Source organism: Macrobrachium rosenbergii, chromosome 20 (genome assembly GCF_040412425.1).
Source record: "Macrobrachium rosenbergii isolate ZJJX-2024 chromosome 20, ASM4041242v1, whole genome shotgun sequence".
Lineage (NCBI taxonomy): Eukaryota > Metazoa > Arthropoda > Malacostraca > Decapoda > Palaemonidae > Macrobrachium > Macrobrachium rosenbergii.
This window is the reverse complement of record NC_089760.1, coordinates 24,710,681-24,727,738: the sequence shown is the minus strand read 5'-3', so window position 1 is coordinate 24,727,738 and position 17,058 is coordinate 24,710,681. Positions and strand designations below refer to the sequence as shown.

The following is a 17,058-nucleotide window of genomic DNA, read 5'->3' as shown; positions in this document are numbered from 1 at the left end:
ATAGAATAAGGGGAATTTTAGTTCCTGAAATGTATAAAGAGAGCATATGAGGAAGAAAATCAAGAGGAGCACCTTGTTGTTGTGGAAGGGCAAAATTAACAAGTAGAGCATTTATGTTACACCTGGATATATTGAACAATGAGGCAGATGTTAATAGAATAATGGAAAAAGATTATTATAAACAATATCTAAATGCTCACCATAGAATGATGTTATAAAATTAAATTATTAGGCTAGTGTCATCAAAGCAAAAGTAACAAAACATCAATTTCCACCAAATAAATTTCTGGATCATTTAAATGCTTGAAAACACAAATAATGCTGATTCAAAGGAAGGATAGTAGTATACTGTAGTGAGACTAACAGAAAGATCACAAACTACAGTACAGTGTGTCGACCAGTGGTTCTCCCAACTCTATAATGGTCCATCTTTACTCAAGCCTTCACTGCTGATACCCTACTGGTAGTTTTGCTATTCTGGAAGGTCTACCTCTCAGGCAACCATAGAAACAAGTTCAATAAAATGCTAAGATTTGCATGTTAATTAACAAATGAATGCAGTTTGTGCAAAGACAATACAATCATTATCAAATTAATCTGCGTCTAGTTAAAGCAAATTATATGCCATATAATGTATTTCTCTCTACATTAAGACCACAAGGAAGGACACCATATTAAGTAATAAGATCTCTTGGTTTCTAACTGAAATACATTCTGTGCTGATATTCAGCCATAATAATAAAAATTTTTTGAAAAGGAGAACTGTACTTAGAAAAATGACTAAAGCTAACTTTCAAGTTACAAGTTCATCTGCAGAAATTTGAGGCATTAACATCAAAAATTATATTTTGAAAACAAAATCATTTTTCTCTATAAGTCCATTACATACAATTTGCCGTTTTTGCCCATGAAATTGTTCTAGAAGCTTCAATTTCTCATAAAATGAAAAAAAAAAAAAAATTAAATAAAATGGCACTTAGCCTGTAGTACTGCATATGCATAAGGGAGAGCTATGAGTTTTTATATTTAACAGTAATTTTTTTTATCTTACGATTCATGAGTTAACAATAAATTAGCTACACTGAGATGCAGGAACTTTTATTAATAGCTATGGTTTTGTATAAACAAATTAATTTTGTTTCCAAGAAATCACATTTGTATCAACACAAAACCAATACTTATTAGCCTGTGCTCTCAATTTTGATACTCATTTCCACCAAGAAATCCACCAGGTTAACACAGTTAAAGACATGAGAAATTCACAGACCTAAAACCTTTTACTGTTAAACAGTCCCTCTGTTGTCTAAAAAGTCAACTACCTGTTGAAAAGTTGTAGTGACTAAATTAACGCCCTTTTCACTGAACCAACTGCAAAACAAGTTCCATCTCAGCAGAAGTCAAGGATAAAACTTAAACATGACTAGAACACAGCCCAGCTACTTCCCCTCCCTCTGCCTCTAAGGCTCTGCTTGATAGCCTTCAGGCAAGATGATTCAGAGTTTCCAGATCCTGGAGAAATTTATGAAGTGCTGGTGGAGCATGAGGAGATCTATCAGATGCTTTAGAAGGTGAGCAAATTACTTTTGCTATAGCCAAAATGGACCAACTAGGCTCATCAACAGATCTTTGGAACCAAAGGCCTTGTTTATTTCTGCTATGATCATGCCACATGGTGATAAGGCATACACTTCCAGGCATTCCATAAGATGCTTCAATGGATCTACCTTCGAGGCTGCTGCTGGATGAGTAAAGAATATGTTTGGAGCTCTTAATTTCAGGCTGGTCACAAACAGATCCACTAAGGAGATGCCCTGCTACTGCATGCTCAGAATACTTTGATATGAAGTTGCCACTCTTGGCCTCTGCTAAGATATAAGGCGTCACTACCAGAATACATGTACACAGGCTCTTAAACAGACTACTCCAGAATACTACTGGGCTCACATTGTAAATCATGGTTCCTGCTACCCTACAGATGCTTGTTACATCTTGGCAAGGGGATCCAGTCTCTTGAGAAACTTCTGATTCAAGGACAAAAAGATCTGGAGCCTCTTTTTTATGATATGAACATCTACTGTGTGTGTATCAACTGACCTGGAAAAGAGAAGATACTTCCTGAATGCTGGGTGTACAAGTGTGTAAAAGTAAATGTCCTTTAGGTCTAGGGAAACTAAGTTAGTCCACCTTATTTCATGGACCAGCATATCAAAGCAGTTGTCTTCACACTGAATATCTGCTGAAGATATAAATCAACTGAGTTGAAGCCTATGATGAGGTGGCAGACCCTATCCCCTAGTCAATAGAAACCAGCAACTGTACTACCACAGAGAGCTGTTTACAACCTACTCTTCTGTCTTCTTCTCAAAGATCAATCACATCTTGCTGTCCACAACCTCTGCCCTCTCTTCTTTCTGGGGTTCTTTTACTAATGCCAAGTCTTTCATCCCAAGTAGGCAAGTGTTAGGGTAATGTACTGGAGTACCTGGAACCATTTTCTGTTATCGCCTATATCTACAATGGGTAAACTGTGCAATCAACTGAGAATTCCTTCTACTTGTTCATTTCAAAGTCTGGTCTGAGCAGGATTGACACCCTCAGACTCATCACCAGTCTACTGATTGCAATATCGTTCTTATAAGTTAAACTGTTAAATCATTCCTCTCAAAATAAATTGGTAGCTGTAATTCATACAAGCAGAGTTCTTAGCAATCTGAAGAAGCCACCAAGTTAGGGAATTTCTCCAGATCCAAATCTTGACTAGCATGTATAGTCTTCTGCATAACAAAAACTGAGGATTGATCAAGGGAAGAGACACTCAGCCATGGAAGATTTCTCTATAAACCTTGAAGTGCTTAGAAAAAGTCAAGGTGTCACAATCTGAAGATGGGCATCTCACCTTCATGGAACATAAGTTATCTTGTAAATCCAGTCATCTTGTAACAATACTTCAGCCTACAGTAGGGTATGAGAACAACACAACTTACTGTGACCTTTCCAGAACACTTTAATGCCATACATTGATAAGTAGCACTGACAGTGGGAAGCTAAAAGCCCAAAAAGGGAATCTTTTTGCCTTTGTTGAAGCTGTCAATGTCTGGCTCCCAAGACCAACTTCCTTGGCTTCAGCTATCACCCAAAATTGATGATTACATGGATTCAGTTTAAGATATCACCACAGGCAGCCACGCTGCTCAGCCGCTGAGCTTCTGTAATCTTGTCATCTTTTCAGGTGGCCTCCAGAACATGGCATCCTTCAAAGTTCTTATAAAATCTTTTTTTCTCTTGTAATATAACATTCATTTTCTTCAACTTACATCTATGCATTCTGGTGACATGTCTATCCAAGATTGCAAGCTCCTCTCTAAATGCAGGAGAAGGGGCATGAATACTCTTCTCTTAAAGAGACTTCTTAGGCATTCAATGCTCATCTTAAAAGGAAATCATTCCAAGATGATCGAGGAGAGAATGATAAATGAGAAAAGCATCAGCAGTTAATGGCTTAAGGTCTATCTGTGAGTAACTGGCTTGTTAAAGACCACCTGCTCTGCCTACAAGTCTTAAAATCATTATGAGCATCAGAAGACATTTCACAGAGTGGGGAGCGAGAGGGAGAATTGGAACAGGTCAGCACTGGGTCCAAAGGCCCTTTACAGTAGCCACTACCTTTACTAATATATGTATTATGGTTTTTGATACTGCACTGGGGACACATACTTTCTCCAATCTGAAAAAAGCACCATGTGCTTCAAGACTTCTTACTGATATGTTACTTCCAAAGAAGTGGCAAGTACCACTTTTATTAACACAGCTCTAGATGCAAGAGTGCCTCTAGTCATTAAAATGGCACTGTTCATGAAAGATGAAGTGGCTCTGATTGCAATTATGGTCATCGGAGTGGTCCTGTTCATGGAAGCTTGAGTGGCTCTCGTCACAGGTCTAGTCTTCAGAGCAACTCTGGCCATGAAAGTTGGAAGGGTTCTGGTTGCAGCTCTAGTTATTGGAGTAGCATTGGTCTTGAAAATCAGTTCTGGTCATTACTGTGGTACTGGATGCAGCTCTGAAAATGACAGCTGGAGCAGTTCTGGTAGGATTCCAATCATCTCAGAACACAGGTCACAAAAGAGGTTCAGGAGGCATTGATGCTGCTCTGGTCATTAGAGCAATTCTGGTTGTGATTCCAGTCATCAAAACTGTTCTGTTCTGGGTGTGGCCACTGGAGCAATTCCCAACCTTTACGAAGAGGAATCAGGTCTTGTGGGGCACTCCTTCAATGGAGCGTTACCAAGTCTAGCTGAGAAGAAAGCCCCACTCTGTGTGCCTGTGCCTCAAATGTAACCAGCACTGATTCAGTGAGTGACAGCAAACAATTTCTCCTCTGTTCTGGGGCTACATCATGTGGCCTCAGTAGAACTACAGGTAGAGGAAGGAGTCAAGTCTCCTCTATCATGTCATGAGTACTCAAGACGAGAGCTCATCAAATGCTACTCATATTCCTCTCTTTATGCCTCTGCTTCTGCACAAGCACCATTGGCTATGACAGGGACAGCAGAAGGACCTGGAATGGCACCGGGGGGCAAGAACTTGTTGCAAAAGCCCGGACAAGAAAGTCACAGTAGGAGAACTAGGTTGCACTGGGCATGAACCTTCAACCCAACCAATGCCTCTTCCAATGAAGGAAAATCCTTAACAAAGATCGGAGGGCTTCTCATTGCAGTGCAGCTCCCACTGAAGAGTATGCAACATCAGCTGCAGTGCTCTTAGGGGGCCTCTTGTGAAACTTTTTTGTAACACAAACCTCAATGCTCTGCCAACCTCTCTCGAAAGGTAAGGCAGGTGAGATCAGAACAAACCTGAACCATACAACTACTGCATAACTGATAAGAGCTTCTTCCAAATTCACTTATGAAATTTACACTATCAACCCAAGCACTGAGGCACTGACTTGCAACATATATCTCTCTCTCTCTCCCTCAGTTATATAAATTTTTTTTTTACTGATTTCAAGTGCATTTCAACAACCAATAATTGAGATTAATTATTTTCCTTTTTTTCCATTAGCTTATTTCTCTGTTTACTGCTATTCAGCAATCAAGAAAATGCACATCTCTCTCTCGACATCACTTGCACGTAGCCTAGACCACTTCATCAGAATCTGATTTAGCTGAACCTTTCCTATCCTTCATTGTTTTCCTTTGTTGCATCTGTTTCTTGAGTCACTGTTAGCAAAGAACCCAGGTAATTTTTTTCTGCTTCTTTATGTCATAAACTGAGAAATGCTGCATAATTCACACAAGCTTCTAACAAATATACTGCTGTTGAGTTTTTTCACAAGTTAAATGTTATCTTTTATGGGTAATGTACTGTGTTTGCAATTTACATGAGAAGCATTTCCTTTATACAATGGAGCCATGCCTGGGCTAAAAGTGCAGGCAGGTGGAGAAAAACAAATTGGAATGGCTTTCCAGTGTTTGCATGTGACGCCAACAGTGCTTATATAGCATGTAGCACCAACAAACAGTAGCAGCAGGTTGGTGTGATGACCAAGGGAAATTTAAAATTATGCTAGCTGGAATTAGTGCTGATCTGTTGATGGAACCAGATTAGTGACTGCTGAATTAGTGATTAACTAGTACTATAATACATAAAGTATATAGTACACCTATTAGCAGAATACCACAGAGGAGCCATGCACTTTAAAAAGCAAAAGCATAAGGAACAGAGTACATTAAAAGAAATTAATAAACTACCATGCCTGGAACAGGTACATTAACCAATATGCAAGTAAGCAATTTGACAAAGAAAAAAGGAAAACTTTAACTTTTGGAATGCAATCACACATATTACTGTACTTGGCAACCCCATCCTACAACAATGAACAAAACCTATAGGTAACAATAAATCAAGAGACAAGTAAGTTTAACACTAACTAGTCTACCATTCCCTAAAACCAAAATGACCAAAATCTTCAAAAATATGCAAAGAATGCCACACTTGCAAGCCAAATTCTAAACTTCAAGCAAAACTAGCTACATTTCTTCTTTGAAAAAAAAAATCCAGTACGGGGTGATTTTCTTCCCTAATTACCATCCAAGAAGAGAGTGGGGGGAGGGGGAACCATTCAATCTGGCTGTCTCCCTTCTATCTTTAGAGAACCCACCAAAATTTTATGATTTGCTTAAATGCACAAGCAAAATACACACAAATCACAAAGACAATGAATGAAAAGTAAAGTATAATGAATAAAGCAAGTCTTCAAATGGATCACAATTTGCTGAAATATCTGGGAATTCAGTAGTTAATGGTCTCATAGATGCACAAATAATGAAAGAAACAATATTTCAGTATTATATATTCATGTATATCTATCATCATATCAAATATGCACAAACTCCTGTGTGTTATTTACAAATAAACATTAATGTATACAACCATGGATCTTTAAAACATTAAAAACGAGACTTATAGCTAAATTTGACCGTACGATTCATCTGTATTTGTGCAGTATTACTGGCTGAATGACATTTTTTCTTCTTAAGAGGAACTAAAGTGCCTGAGAAAATTTTTTGGGCACAGAGAGGGTTCACCATATGTAATGGGTTTGTGGTAAAACCATAATGATTTCTATTCTAAAAGATCACCTGAAGATGAAAAACTACATGGGCTGACTATAGTCTGAAGGAATTACAATGCTGTTTCCTTTACACATTATAAACTTTCATTACTACACAACCTTTAAAATTAGTAAACATTATGCAAACAGTAAACCATAAACATAGGTACAAGAACTATATAAGAGGAAAGTTACCAGTAAATAGATTAATGCTATTCTTTAAAATAAAAGTTAGACAAACATAATGCTGGACATCTCACTTTTAAAGGTCACTAAAAGCTACTGTACACGTATGTAGAAGTAAAATGAACAGTCTCAGTTTCTATTAGGTAACATCTGATACAAGGATGCACTTTGCATGCAGCAAACTACTTGAAACATATACTTACAATGTTAATCATAATAATTACAAATAAACACAACCACTCACCAGCTATGAAAGATACAACTGAAATAAAAGCAACAAAATTGAAGGTTAAATCAAATCTGTCCAAGCAAGATGGAGAATCCAGTGTCAAGGAATGCTAATGATATGGATTAGTGTTTAAAACCACAAAGAGTTAACAATACAAAAACATTACATAAGTAGAATTTATACATTAAAGGATAACACTCCACAGCAGCACCTAAAAGTAGTTAATATAACCATAAGACAAAAACTGATGTTAGTATAGTAAATGTATTTAATTCTAACAAAAAATTTGATAGTCCTGCAAAATCTTTAACATAGTGCTGCATGAAAATCATTACCGAATTGGACTGAACTTGTTTCACTTTTGCTCAGTTAAAATTAAAGAACCTCTTACTGCAATATTTTTTCAAAAAGGATGTAAATTATAAAATAAATACTATGTTACTTATGCTATCCTCAACAAAAAGTATAAATACTATGTAAGAACAGCAAATCTTCAACACTGTACAAAATTTGTTTAAAAAAGCACAGTCCTCACCCTATATAGATAAGTTAAAACTTAAAAGTATAAACTGTGTTAAGAAAAGACATTATGGACTTCCTATAATGTAAACTCTGTTTCAGTAACTTGCTATAATTCTAGTTCTTATGCACAGCATGAGCAGCGATAAGGTAAGTTAACACCTACCACATGTACATACTTGGCCATAAAAGCCCAGGACTATCATATTTTCTTGTACTGAATAACCATTAACCTAGTAATGTATAAAAAATACCCAAGTCATAACATGAAAAAATAACAAAGCAGTCCTTAGGTTCCAAGTAAACAAGTGTGCAAATGATAAATTGGTTCTATTACATTGTTAGCATGAAAGTCTTTGCCCTTGCTAATGTATTAATGATTGTCAATTTAACTCCAGATGAAGCGTTAGGTTTCAATTCTCAACTGAACTACTCAAAGCTGAACACAAATATATGGGATTCATTTCAATACCACCATTAATGTTTGAAATTCTAGCATCAATCTTCTACCAATCAAATCTTTTTACCTTATCAACCTGATAATTAAGACATACAATGAGAACATTGATCATGAAATTAAAAAGTTATTTCTTTCTTATATATTTTCTTCCACTGAATTTCTTTATACAGTGCAAGATGACATTACCACACTAAACGTGATCCACAAATGCAAAACATATTTTTATAATAAACAAAAACTATAAAATGAACAAAAAGCAAAAATGTGGCTTAGCCAAAGTAATAATAATGCTAAAACATTAGTATATCATGAAATTAAAACGTGTTTTGGGTAACTGCCATATATGCAACAAAAAAAGAAAGGTTAAAATAATATTAACTTATTTTCTTGCTTTCAACAGCTCAAAATCTACTGAAAACAGAAGGACATTGAAACTAATTAAGAAAGCAGAACACTGTGTAACATAGAACTGTTCCTATGTATAGTAAATAGTATTCTCCCTTACAAAGCATTCATCTTTTGCAAAAACCTGAACAATCTATCACCTAAGGTCTCATCTGGAATCTTATTCTGGTATAATCCTTTCGTTCCAGCTTTGTAATGAACACACCATATCTATTGTAAAATACACAGATGAAGGGACAAAAAAAAAAAAAAAAAAAAAATGGCTATTATCATTTGACCTTCAGTGGCCCATAAGGACAAAAAGAGTGAATTCTACTACTACAAGTAATTTAAGTTGTTCACTTTAAATCACAAGGACAACCATCACATGTCAACTACTATACATCACACGACACGACATACTAACAGTCACACAAACTCCACATAAATTATGGTCCATAATTGTAAATTTATAAGTTTATAAAGGGTTTTATTATTCCTCATTAGTAATTTTGTTTTATATTCTAAATTAACTACCTTAAAACTGCAGTACTACCAATGATAACACTCCATTTTATTTATATTTTGACTTTGTGACTGACTTTTAAAGAAATGAATGAAAAGCCTCAATCACCAAAACTACTTTTAAAACAGTTTGCTCAAATTTTGAAGATAAAGAACTTGTTTTTATTGTAAGAAAATTAAATTATCCATCAAGCAAGCTTAGGGCAGTGGATGTATTATCAATTTCTGCTAGGTTTACATCACCACAATATTACAATACTGTTATATTATGCAATATTCCATACTAGTATCTAAGCCATATTTCTCTGGAGTATGATTGAGTAAATTTTTTGAAATGAACTGCTAAAGGATACCAAAGACAAATAGTCTAGAAGAACTTTTCACTAATACAAATCCTTCCTTTATAAATCTTATTTGCCAGTTTCAGCGTTAGAAACAAATTCTGGAACCCAAAATGCCTTGGTTTTGCCAGTTAACTATCAAACTAAGCAGTTCCATTCACAGTGACAGGCTTCTCTAATTACTAATGTACTGAATTTTCTCCTGTGACTGCAAATTAGGAGTATTGCATCAGTTGATGGGGGGAGAAGGTACAGTAATAATAAGACAATGACCAGCAGGAAGGCCTATTAGGATAATGACCAATGGGAAGGCCTATAAAATCATGGAGAATGTGTATAGATGAAGACCTGCACCAAACAGGAATTCAAGCAGAAAACGGATGAGTTAAAAGTTAGATGAAATAACTTATATAAAAGCTTCTACTCAGTTTAATTCCCTTTTGTGGTTGCTGTTTTCAATGAGCCTTTTCCATAGGTTTCTATCTTGTGTCCTCCCTTTGTCAATTCATTTCTCTCTCCATCATCTCTTAGGCCCTCCTCTCCTAATGTCCCTGGCAATCCCAGTTCCATTTCAGTGACTTTTGCTCATCCCAGTTATATTAATTTCTTATCCTATCTCTTCTTGTCAACCAATCTGTCCAGCTGAGCATCTTCATTTCTGCGATATCTAGCTTCTGCGATATCTATCTTACTTGTTCCCACTTTTAGACCACAGAACATGGCAGGTCTTACCATCAACTTATATTTCTCATCAAAAGAGTATGCTTGATATCCCCATCCAATTGTCATCTAGCTTGAGTTTAGTGGTTAACCTCTTAGTAACCATATCATCCACTGCATCTGTTCTTGAGCCTAAATACGCATAGAGTACTTACAACACCCTCTTGATCATGGCTCACTGTCATCATCCATCCCATGTCTCCTTTTTCATAGGATTTTGATTCCACCTTCTTATTTCAGCAGATTGGACTTCCTCATCTTCTTGTACTATTCTAATCATAAATTACAAAAAGGCTAACCCACAGATGATGATGGTGACAGTACTTAGTCACATACTATACATACTATCTTGTTTGTACAGCAAGAGGTCATATCACTTACAAAGACTGTAAATAACAGGTTCCAGAGCACTATTCTGTAGACTATCTGACAGGATAAATGTATGGTCATGATACACTCAGCAATTACTATCTATTGCCTGTCACTAAAAAACCATACAAGATATTGTGCACATATCTTTCAATATCCTCACAGTTGCAGTGAGTTTTGAGCCTTGTAGCTTTTTTAGGCTCCACCATGAGTGGTTTTTAGACCTCAGGGAATCATCATGGACTACCTGAGGTCTCTTCCAGCTTGAAGGTTTCTTTTTCAGGCAACCTCAATTTCACAAATATCATCAACATCCTCAACCAACACATCTCCCCATGTGGTGGGTTATTAAGCAAAGGCTCAGAGAGAGAAGATTTTTGATGTCACAGCATCAGCTTTTACCACCCACTGTTGGTTCTCCATGACTTCCCTGGGTTTGTGGTTTGGTGTAAAAATACAGACTATTCTTTGAGGCCTTGTGAAGCCTCCAGTTATGATTTATCTTTGGTTTTGCACAGACTCACCACTCAGCCCCATGAGCCTTTATCAGAAGACTACCTAGATCCTGACACTCAAAATAGTGTTTTTGATCACCTTAACTTCCTCCATGCTCTTTCCAGCAATATCTCCCACTCCAGTCATTGGTCCTCTGCGTATTTTCCCTTTGCCCCAGATTCAGCCTTCTAGCAAGAACAGTTCCTTTTTTAGTCCCTTTTCTATCCCAGGTACCTTCTATGTCCTGTGGGATGTATTCATGCTTGCCAGCTAAGACATTCTATTCCCCTTCCCCTCATCTTTTCTTACATATGGGCTGCCAGCTCCATCTCATAAAGAACTCCAGCTCTTACTGATTTTGGCAAGTTATTACTAAGACTTATTCTGCAGTTTATAAAGACCTTTGCCACCCTCACAATCAATGCCAATGAAGCTCATGCCCAGCGTTCTCTTTGGCCTTGACTAAAACTTGGAGCTCCATGGCATCATCAGAGTGGGCATTTGGTGCTGATTTTGGATATTTATTTACCAAGATCCACTGTCTCTGCTGGCCATGTTCTCCTGGGTAAAGGGTTGGATCATTCATCATCATTCTCATCACTTCAGTCCTTGGTGCATATAAGTATATATTACCTGGGATAACCATATCTTCACCTTTGGTGCTTGGTGAAAAATAATGCTTAATCCTACAGTTGTACTGATAATCACTTAGGGAATAAGGAGCCACAGAGAAGGAATGAAAACGCATTTTAAGGAAAGCTAATGTTTTACTGACTGCCTGAAGAGAACTCCCTGTCCTTGAATCGGTCCTGTCTGCTGCTATCTTGGTTTCTTACTAGTGTATGTGCTGATTTTGTCCTCACATACACTTATAGCTCTGTTCCTCTCCTACCAAAGCTGTGATCCTTGCCCTGTCACTGGGCATTATTAAAAGCCTTGATCCTGTCCTCTAACTCAGCTACTGTCACAATAACCCTTGGGCAGTCACTAAAATGCTGCAATGCCTGCCGGGAGTCCTATGTAAAATCACAGTACAGGCAGTCCCCAGTTACTGGCAGGGGTTCCGTTCCAGACAGCGTAACGATAACCAAAAATAGGCGATAATAGAGCCGATCCCTGGTTATCTGCACCAATAACTGGGGATTATCAGCGCAGATAATTGGGAATCAGCACGTATTGGCACCGAAAATCCAGTTGTCATCACTAGACAAGCACCATAAAACCAGATTGCCAATAACCAAGGCCGCTGATGACTGGGGACTGCCTGTACATTTAAGGCCTAAATCTTGTCCTTGGCTAAGGAACGTTGATTATTTTGGGCAATGATGAAATAACCAAGTAATAATAATAAAAAACTAGCATTCCACTTATGATAAATGACTATGAAAATGTAGATACAAATGGCAAAATTACCAAAATCACGTTACAGAGACTATGTGTACAGTGAAGGAACATGAGAAGTGAACATTACCAACTCTAGTGAAGATTGAATACTGGAATAGTTTAACCTGCTGGGACTGGCAAAGAAAGACATTTATAAAGCAGGAGATTGAAATATACTAAATATGAACATATTACCAAACATTCTTACATGGATAGTGATATTATCACTTGGTTAATGTCTAAGCAAAAGAATGTTACATGGCATACACAGGATTTTTTTTATTTGTGCCATAATGAGTGTAAAATATTTAATATATATTGCAAAAGAACGCAATATACATAAAAAATATGTAAATAACTCAGATAATTCTCCTGTTATCTAATTAGTTCATAAACTGAATTAAATCAGTCTCCAGACATCTTATCTGTCTGAGGTTTCCTTAACTATACAAGACACTAAAAAACCCTTTCAAAAGATGATATAAAGAACTTTTGTCTTTTTGTATGTAAGAAACATTAACACACATCCACACATATGCACAAAGGCAACATAGTATATCCCTTAAAACGTTCCTGTGAAGGGATTATTATGGTTTTAATACTATAGGTAATAACAACTTAAAAATGTCTTAGTTTATTTTGGGAAAGTTTAATCAACAGATATTCTGGACACTGTTGGAGCAATTATTTTTCTTAGGAAATCTATACCAGTAACTCCATTGTATCATACATGTAAGGACTATATTATATCAAATTTCAGTCTTACTCTAGATGAGTTACTGTTTAAAATGAATACCATCAATCCCCTGTATTTGTTGGTTCTGCACCCTGGTTTGCTTTTTTGCTGAAGGACAAATTACAATCTATAACTTTTAATATGTAGATACACATAAGAAGACAGAAAAGGGCCGAAAGTTTTATGGAATGTGTTCACAGCCTTAGAATTTTTCATATATTAGTAAAATATACAACACTTTACTGTAATTTTGTAAGGCTATGTGAAAACAGTATTTGCGTTTGCTGGATGGCAACGCTGAATGCAACAGGTGTATCCACTTATTTGTGGATTTCAACTACTCCCAGGTATCAAGGAACTTCATCACAAATACTTGAGGGTTGACTGTAATGAACTACTTACATTACAGCTAAAACTTTTGTAATTTCTCTTCAGTACAGTACAGTATTTTAGAGCAAACTCAAGTACTTTATGAACATAATCAGTGTACCTAAACCCATTCACCAAATTCAAGAAAGTATAAGTTTAAATCAACCAACAGAAGGGCACTATCCCAAACAAGCATTTATGTGACAGTTGTGATCAGATAAATTACAATGAACACAAAAGGCGAATAAACTTTGTACTGCTAAAGGAAGTAAACTGCTTAATCATGATATGACTTTCAAGTACTGTAATCTAGTCAATAGACATGAAATTCAATAGCATATGCCTCCTGACTAAAGGTTCTCCATCTAAAGCATGACAGCCAAAGTTAAATACAGAGGCATTCAATGCTCATGTAATACAAATTTGAGTTCTTGTAAAAGTTACTTGCAATGCCCATAAATCAGTCATATTTTCATGCTTTACTGAAGAGAAAAACCTAATCTAGACCATTAGTTTATATTACAAAAACTATTTAAATGCTAAAATATCTGCTTCCCATAAATTTACATGCACAAAGAAAAAAAAGCATCACCTCTTGTAACTTACCTTTATCAACGTTGATACCCATACATCCAAGAAACCGGACAATATAAAAATGGCTATCTTTCCCCTCGTTATTTGCTGCACTTTCACCAGTTTCATCATTAGTTTCTGTTTTCCTGAAAATTAAGATACCAGTTTCATCACTAATTTCTGCTTCCCCGAAGATTAATATTAGATAAAAAATCTAAGAAGTTGAAAAACATGAGCCATATATAGTTTCAAGCAAAGTTTTTGTCCATGCTGTTGCTACTTGTTTCCATACTGCATTCTAATTACTGCTTGATAATCTAGAATTTGACAATATAACAACCACAGTAAGGTCTACCAGCCACTTTTCATCATCAGTTCTTTTTTTACATATTCTGGGCACCAAAATTCCTTTACTCTAACTGTATTTTGTACATATCACATTCACCTTTACTGCAACATCCTCTTTCTTATATTTTCTTTAAAGTCTCAAGGGTTGGTTTTGCTCAACATGACTTTCAATCCTCTTTTTTCCATTTCATTCTAACATCTTCAAGACCTCTTCCACTGATTCTCCTATTAACATCAAGTCATCTACATACAGCAGCTCCAAACGACCTACTTTCTCCATTTCTATTTAGCCTCTTCCATTAATATGAAAAAGCAATGAAGGACAAACCACCACCAAGATCCTGAGTGGAAACCTACCTCTATCTCAAATTCTTCTAATACACCTCCCACTGTCTTCACTAAACATCTTTCACTGTGATATAATCCATCACTTATTCAAAGTGTCTTTCTAGGTATGACTGTTTTTGTAACGCCCATCAAACTGTCTTCATAAGGTCCACAAAAATTATATAAATTTTTTACTTTTATTTATAAAAGATTGCTGCTGTTCTTAACTTCTCTGGCATAAAGTCAAACAGACTACTGCAAAGTTTATCATTTTTCTCAACATTTTTTCCAGCAACTTCTCTAATACTGTCCCAGTATTTTCAATTACCTCATGCCTCAGTACATTTTCCACTTACCTTCGTATGTCATCATTGTAATATCCTATCCAAATTCTTCTAATCCAACTCATTCAAACTGTATTGCATTCTGGTCAGTTCATGAAAGACTGGTTCTCCACCTGCTTCTACCAATGTGCTTCTTATTCTCAAGATTTTTTTATATTCATATGAAGCATTCTTTTTTATCTTTATCATGTCACCATTCTCTATTTTGCATTCATTAGATTTTCAAAGTGAACACTTTTACCTACTTTTTTTTTTTATTCATCACCCACTTTACAATTCCAAATATTGCTTCCCTCCTCTGCTACACTAAGATTTGGATTCTATCTCCCCTAGACTTCCCCTTTGATCATGCCACCAGCCACTTGGCCTTCCCTGCATACCTTTCCATTATCTTCCCTATCCGTCTTCCGTCAGAATTTAAAGACAATCTCTCTCTCTCTCTCTCTCTCTCTGTTAAATTTTTCCCTTACTTAATAGCAGTGCCCACAGTCTGTGTTACTTTTTGTATGCCTCACCTAGTGTAACAGGGTAGTACTATTCTTTAATGTGACCTTTACTTCCAATCACAATAAAATCTACCTCAGTTTGCCCACCCTTATTTGCTCTAAAGTTCTGAGCTTCATAAACATTTCAGTATCTTTAATCTTTGATTCTGGCAGAATTTCAGTACAATTATTCTTTTATCATTGCTCTCTCCAAAGCTTTAACCTCACATCATATCCCCTAAACCAATTCTGTTTGTTCATGAACATTTAGGTATATTCCATATATCTACGACCACCATGTCTGATATACTGGATGAACTGTTGACCGCAAGTTCTCAGGTATGATAATGATACCTTTAGCATTCATAGCAACAGCTATAGAACACCCTCTACCTAGGGCACTTCTGTTAGTGTATTTGATAACTTTTCCCAAAACTTGGTTTTCTTACAGCCTCCACAATTGATAATGTTCAAAATTATGAAGGCCAAAAATTAATGTAACCTGCCTGTATGTTTTTTCTGCTCATAATACCACTCTCTATGGCTGAAAGAAACTAAAAAGAATTATACCTCCTCTGCACTTACCCTTCTTCATCATCAAGATTTAGGGTAACAGTCTCCTCTGGGGACGTTAGCAGGTCAAAAACAATAGGTGCATCATCTGGAATAGCACCTTCCTGGGGAACACTTGCTGCTGTTGATGCATTTGAAGATGCTGAAGTAGAGGTTGTGACTCCAGTTGGGGTAGATGGTGTAGACCCCATCGAATGGAATTTATCAGCCTGTCATATAGTGGTAATTATCAGTGGGCTCCTTGTTGTCCATTATAAATATAGAGTACATCATAATATTGAAATCTCTATTTTACTTTTAATGCAGACTTTTATAATATTTAGAACCTCAGGTAACTTTTATAATATTTAGTGTCTCAGGTAATTAAAAGTTTATTTGCACTAAATCTCTTAGCATTTAATGCCAAGGTTTAAAGATATGGCAGTATCATAGTGGAAAATTTAACCAATTACAAAAACATCTGTAATAATTCTCCTCTTAGATGTTAAGTTCATCTAAGTTTATTCGTTACCAAACCGTCTTACATATTTATGTACCAATCAAAATTAAACTTACAAAAAATTGGCCTACTCCAGAAAACAAAGATGGCTGAGCATTCTTCTCCTCTTTGACGTATCCTCCATCTTTTGCACAATTGTGAATGGTCAGCATCCACTCATCTCTCTCTCGGTCATTAAGAGCTTGCAGGGTAACTGACCTGAAATATTATATTGGACTTATTTAGTTTAGTCTTTCACCTCAAGACAAATCTGGGTGACAAAAACCAAAAGGATCATCTGAAAAGTAAACAACTGTGTGTGATTACCATATAATACTATATTCACATAAAGGAACAAATGTAAACCATACAGAAGCAGGCACAGAATTTAAATAATTCTTCTGGTATAGTTATCCATTCCCTACATGAACATGCTGTAGGGATGCTTATAACCCAGCTAACTAGCAACCTTCTAAAATATTGTAGCCCTGCCTATGCAGCCAAACATCAAATACTGTATGGTTTGCAGGCTACTTACCTTCAAGCTTAATTAAGTTATACATACAAGACTCAACTATTCTTCCTAATTTAGGTTACTGGGCGA

The 17,058-nt window shown here is 36.2% G+C and overlaps 1 protein-coding gene across 3 annotated transcripts in view; it reads right to left on the bottom strand.

Annotated features, from left to right (window-relative positions):
- LOC136849152 (DCC-interacting protein 13-alpha-like) overlaps nucleotides 1-17,058 on the bottom strand; it is a 53,286-nt gene that overhangs the window by 19,758 nt on the left and 16,470 nt on the right. For 2 of the 3 annotated variants that reach the window (XM_067122230.1, XM_067122231.1), the window contains exons 9-12: nucleotides 16,532-16,673; nucleotides 15,989-16,185; nucleotides 13,933-14,045; nucleotides 7,041-7,058 (exon numbers count right to left, since the gene is read on the bottom strand). In XM_067122230.1, the coding sequence (XP_066978331.1) occupies nucleotides 7,041-7,058; nucleotides 13,933-14,045; nucleotides 15,989-16,185; nucleotides 16,532-16,673 (470 nt within the window). The remainder of the gene's footprint in view (nucleotides 1-7,040; nucleotides 7,059-13,932; nucleotides 14,046-15,988; nucleotides 16,186-16,531; nucleotides 16,674-17,058) is intronic. The other variant, XM_067122232.1, reaches the window with a different exon arrangement.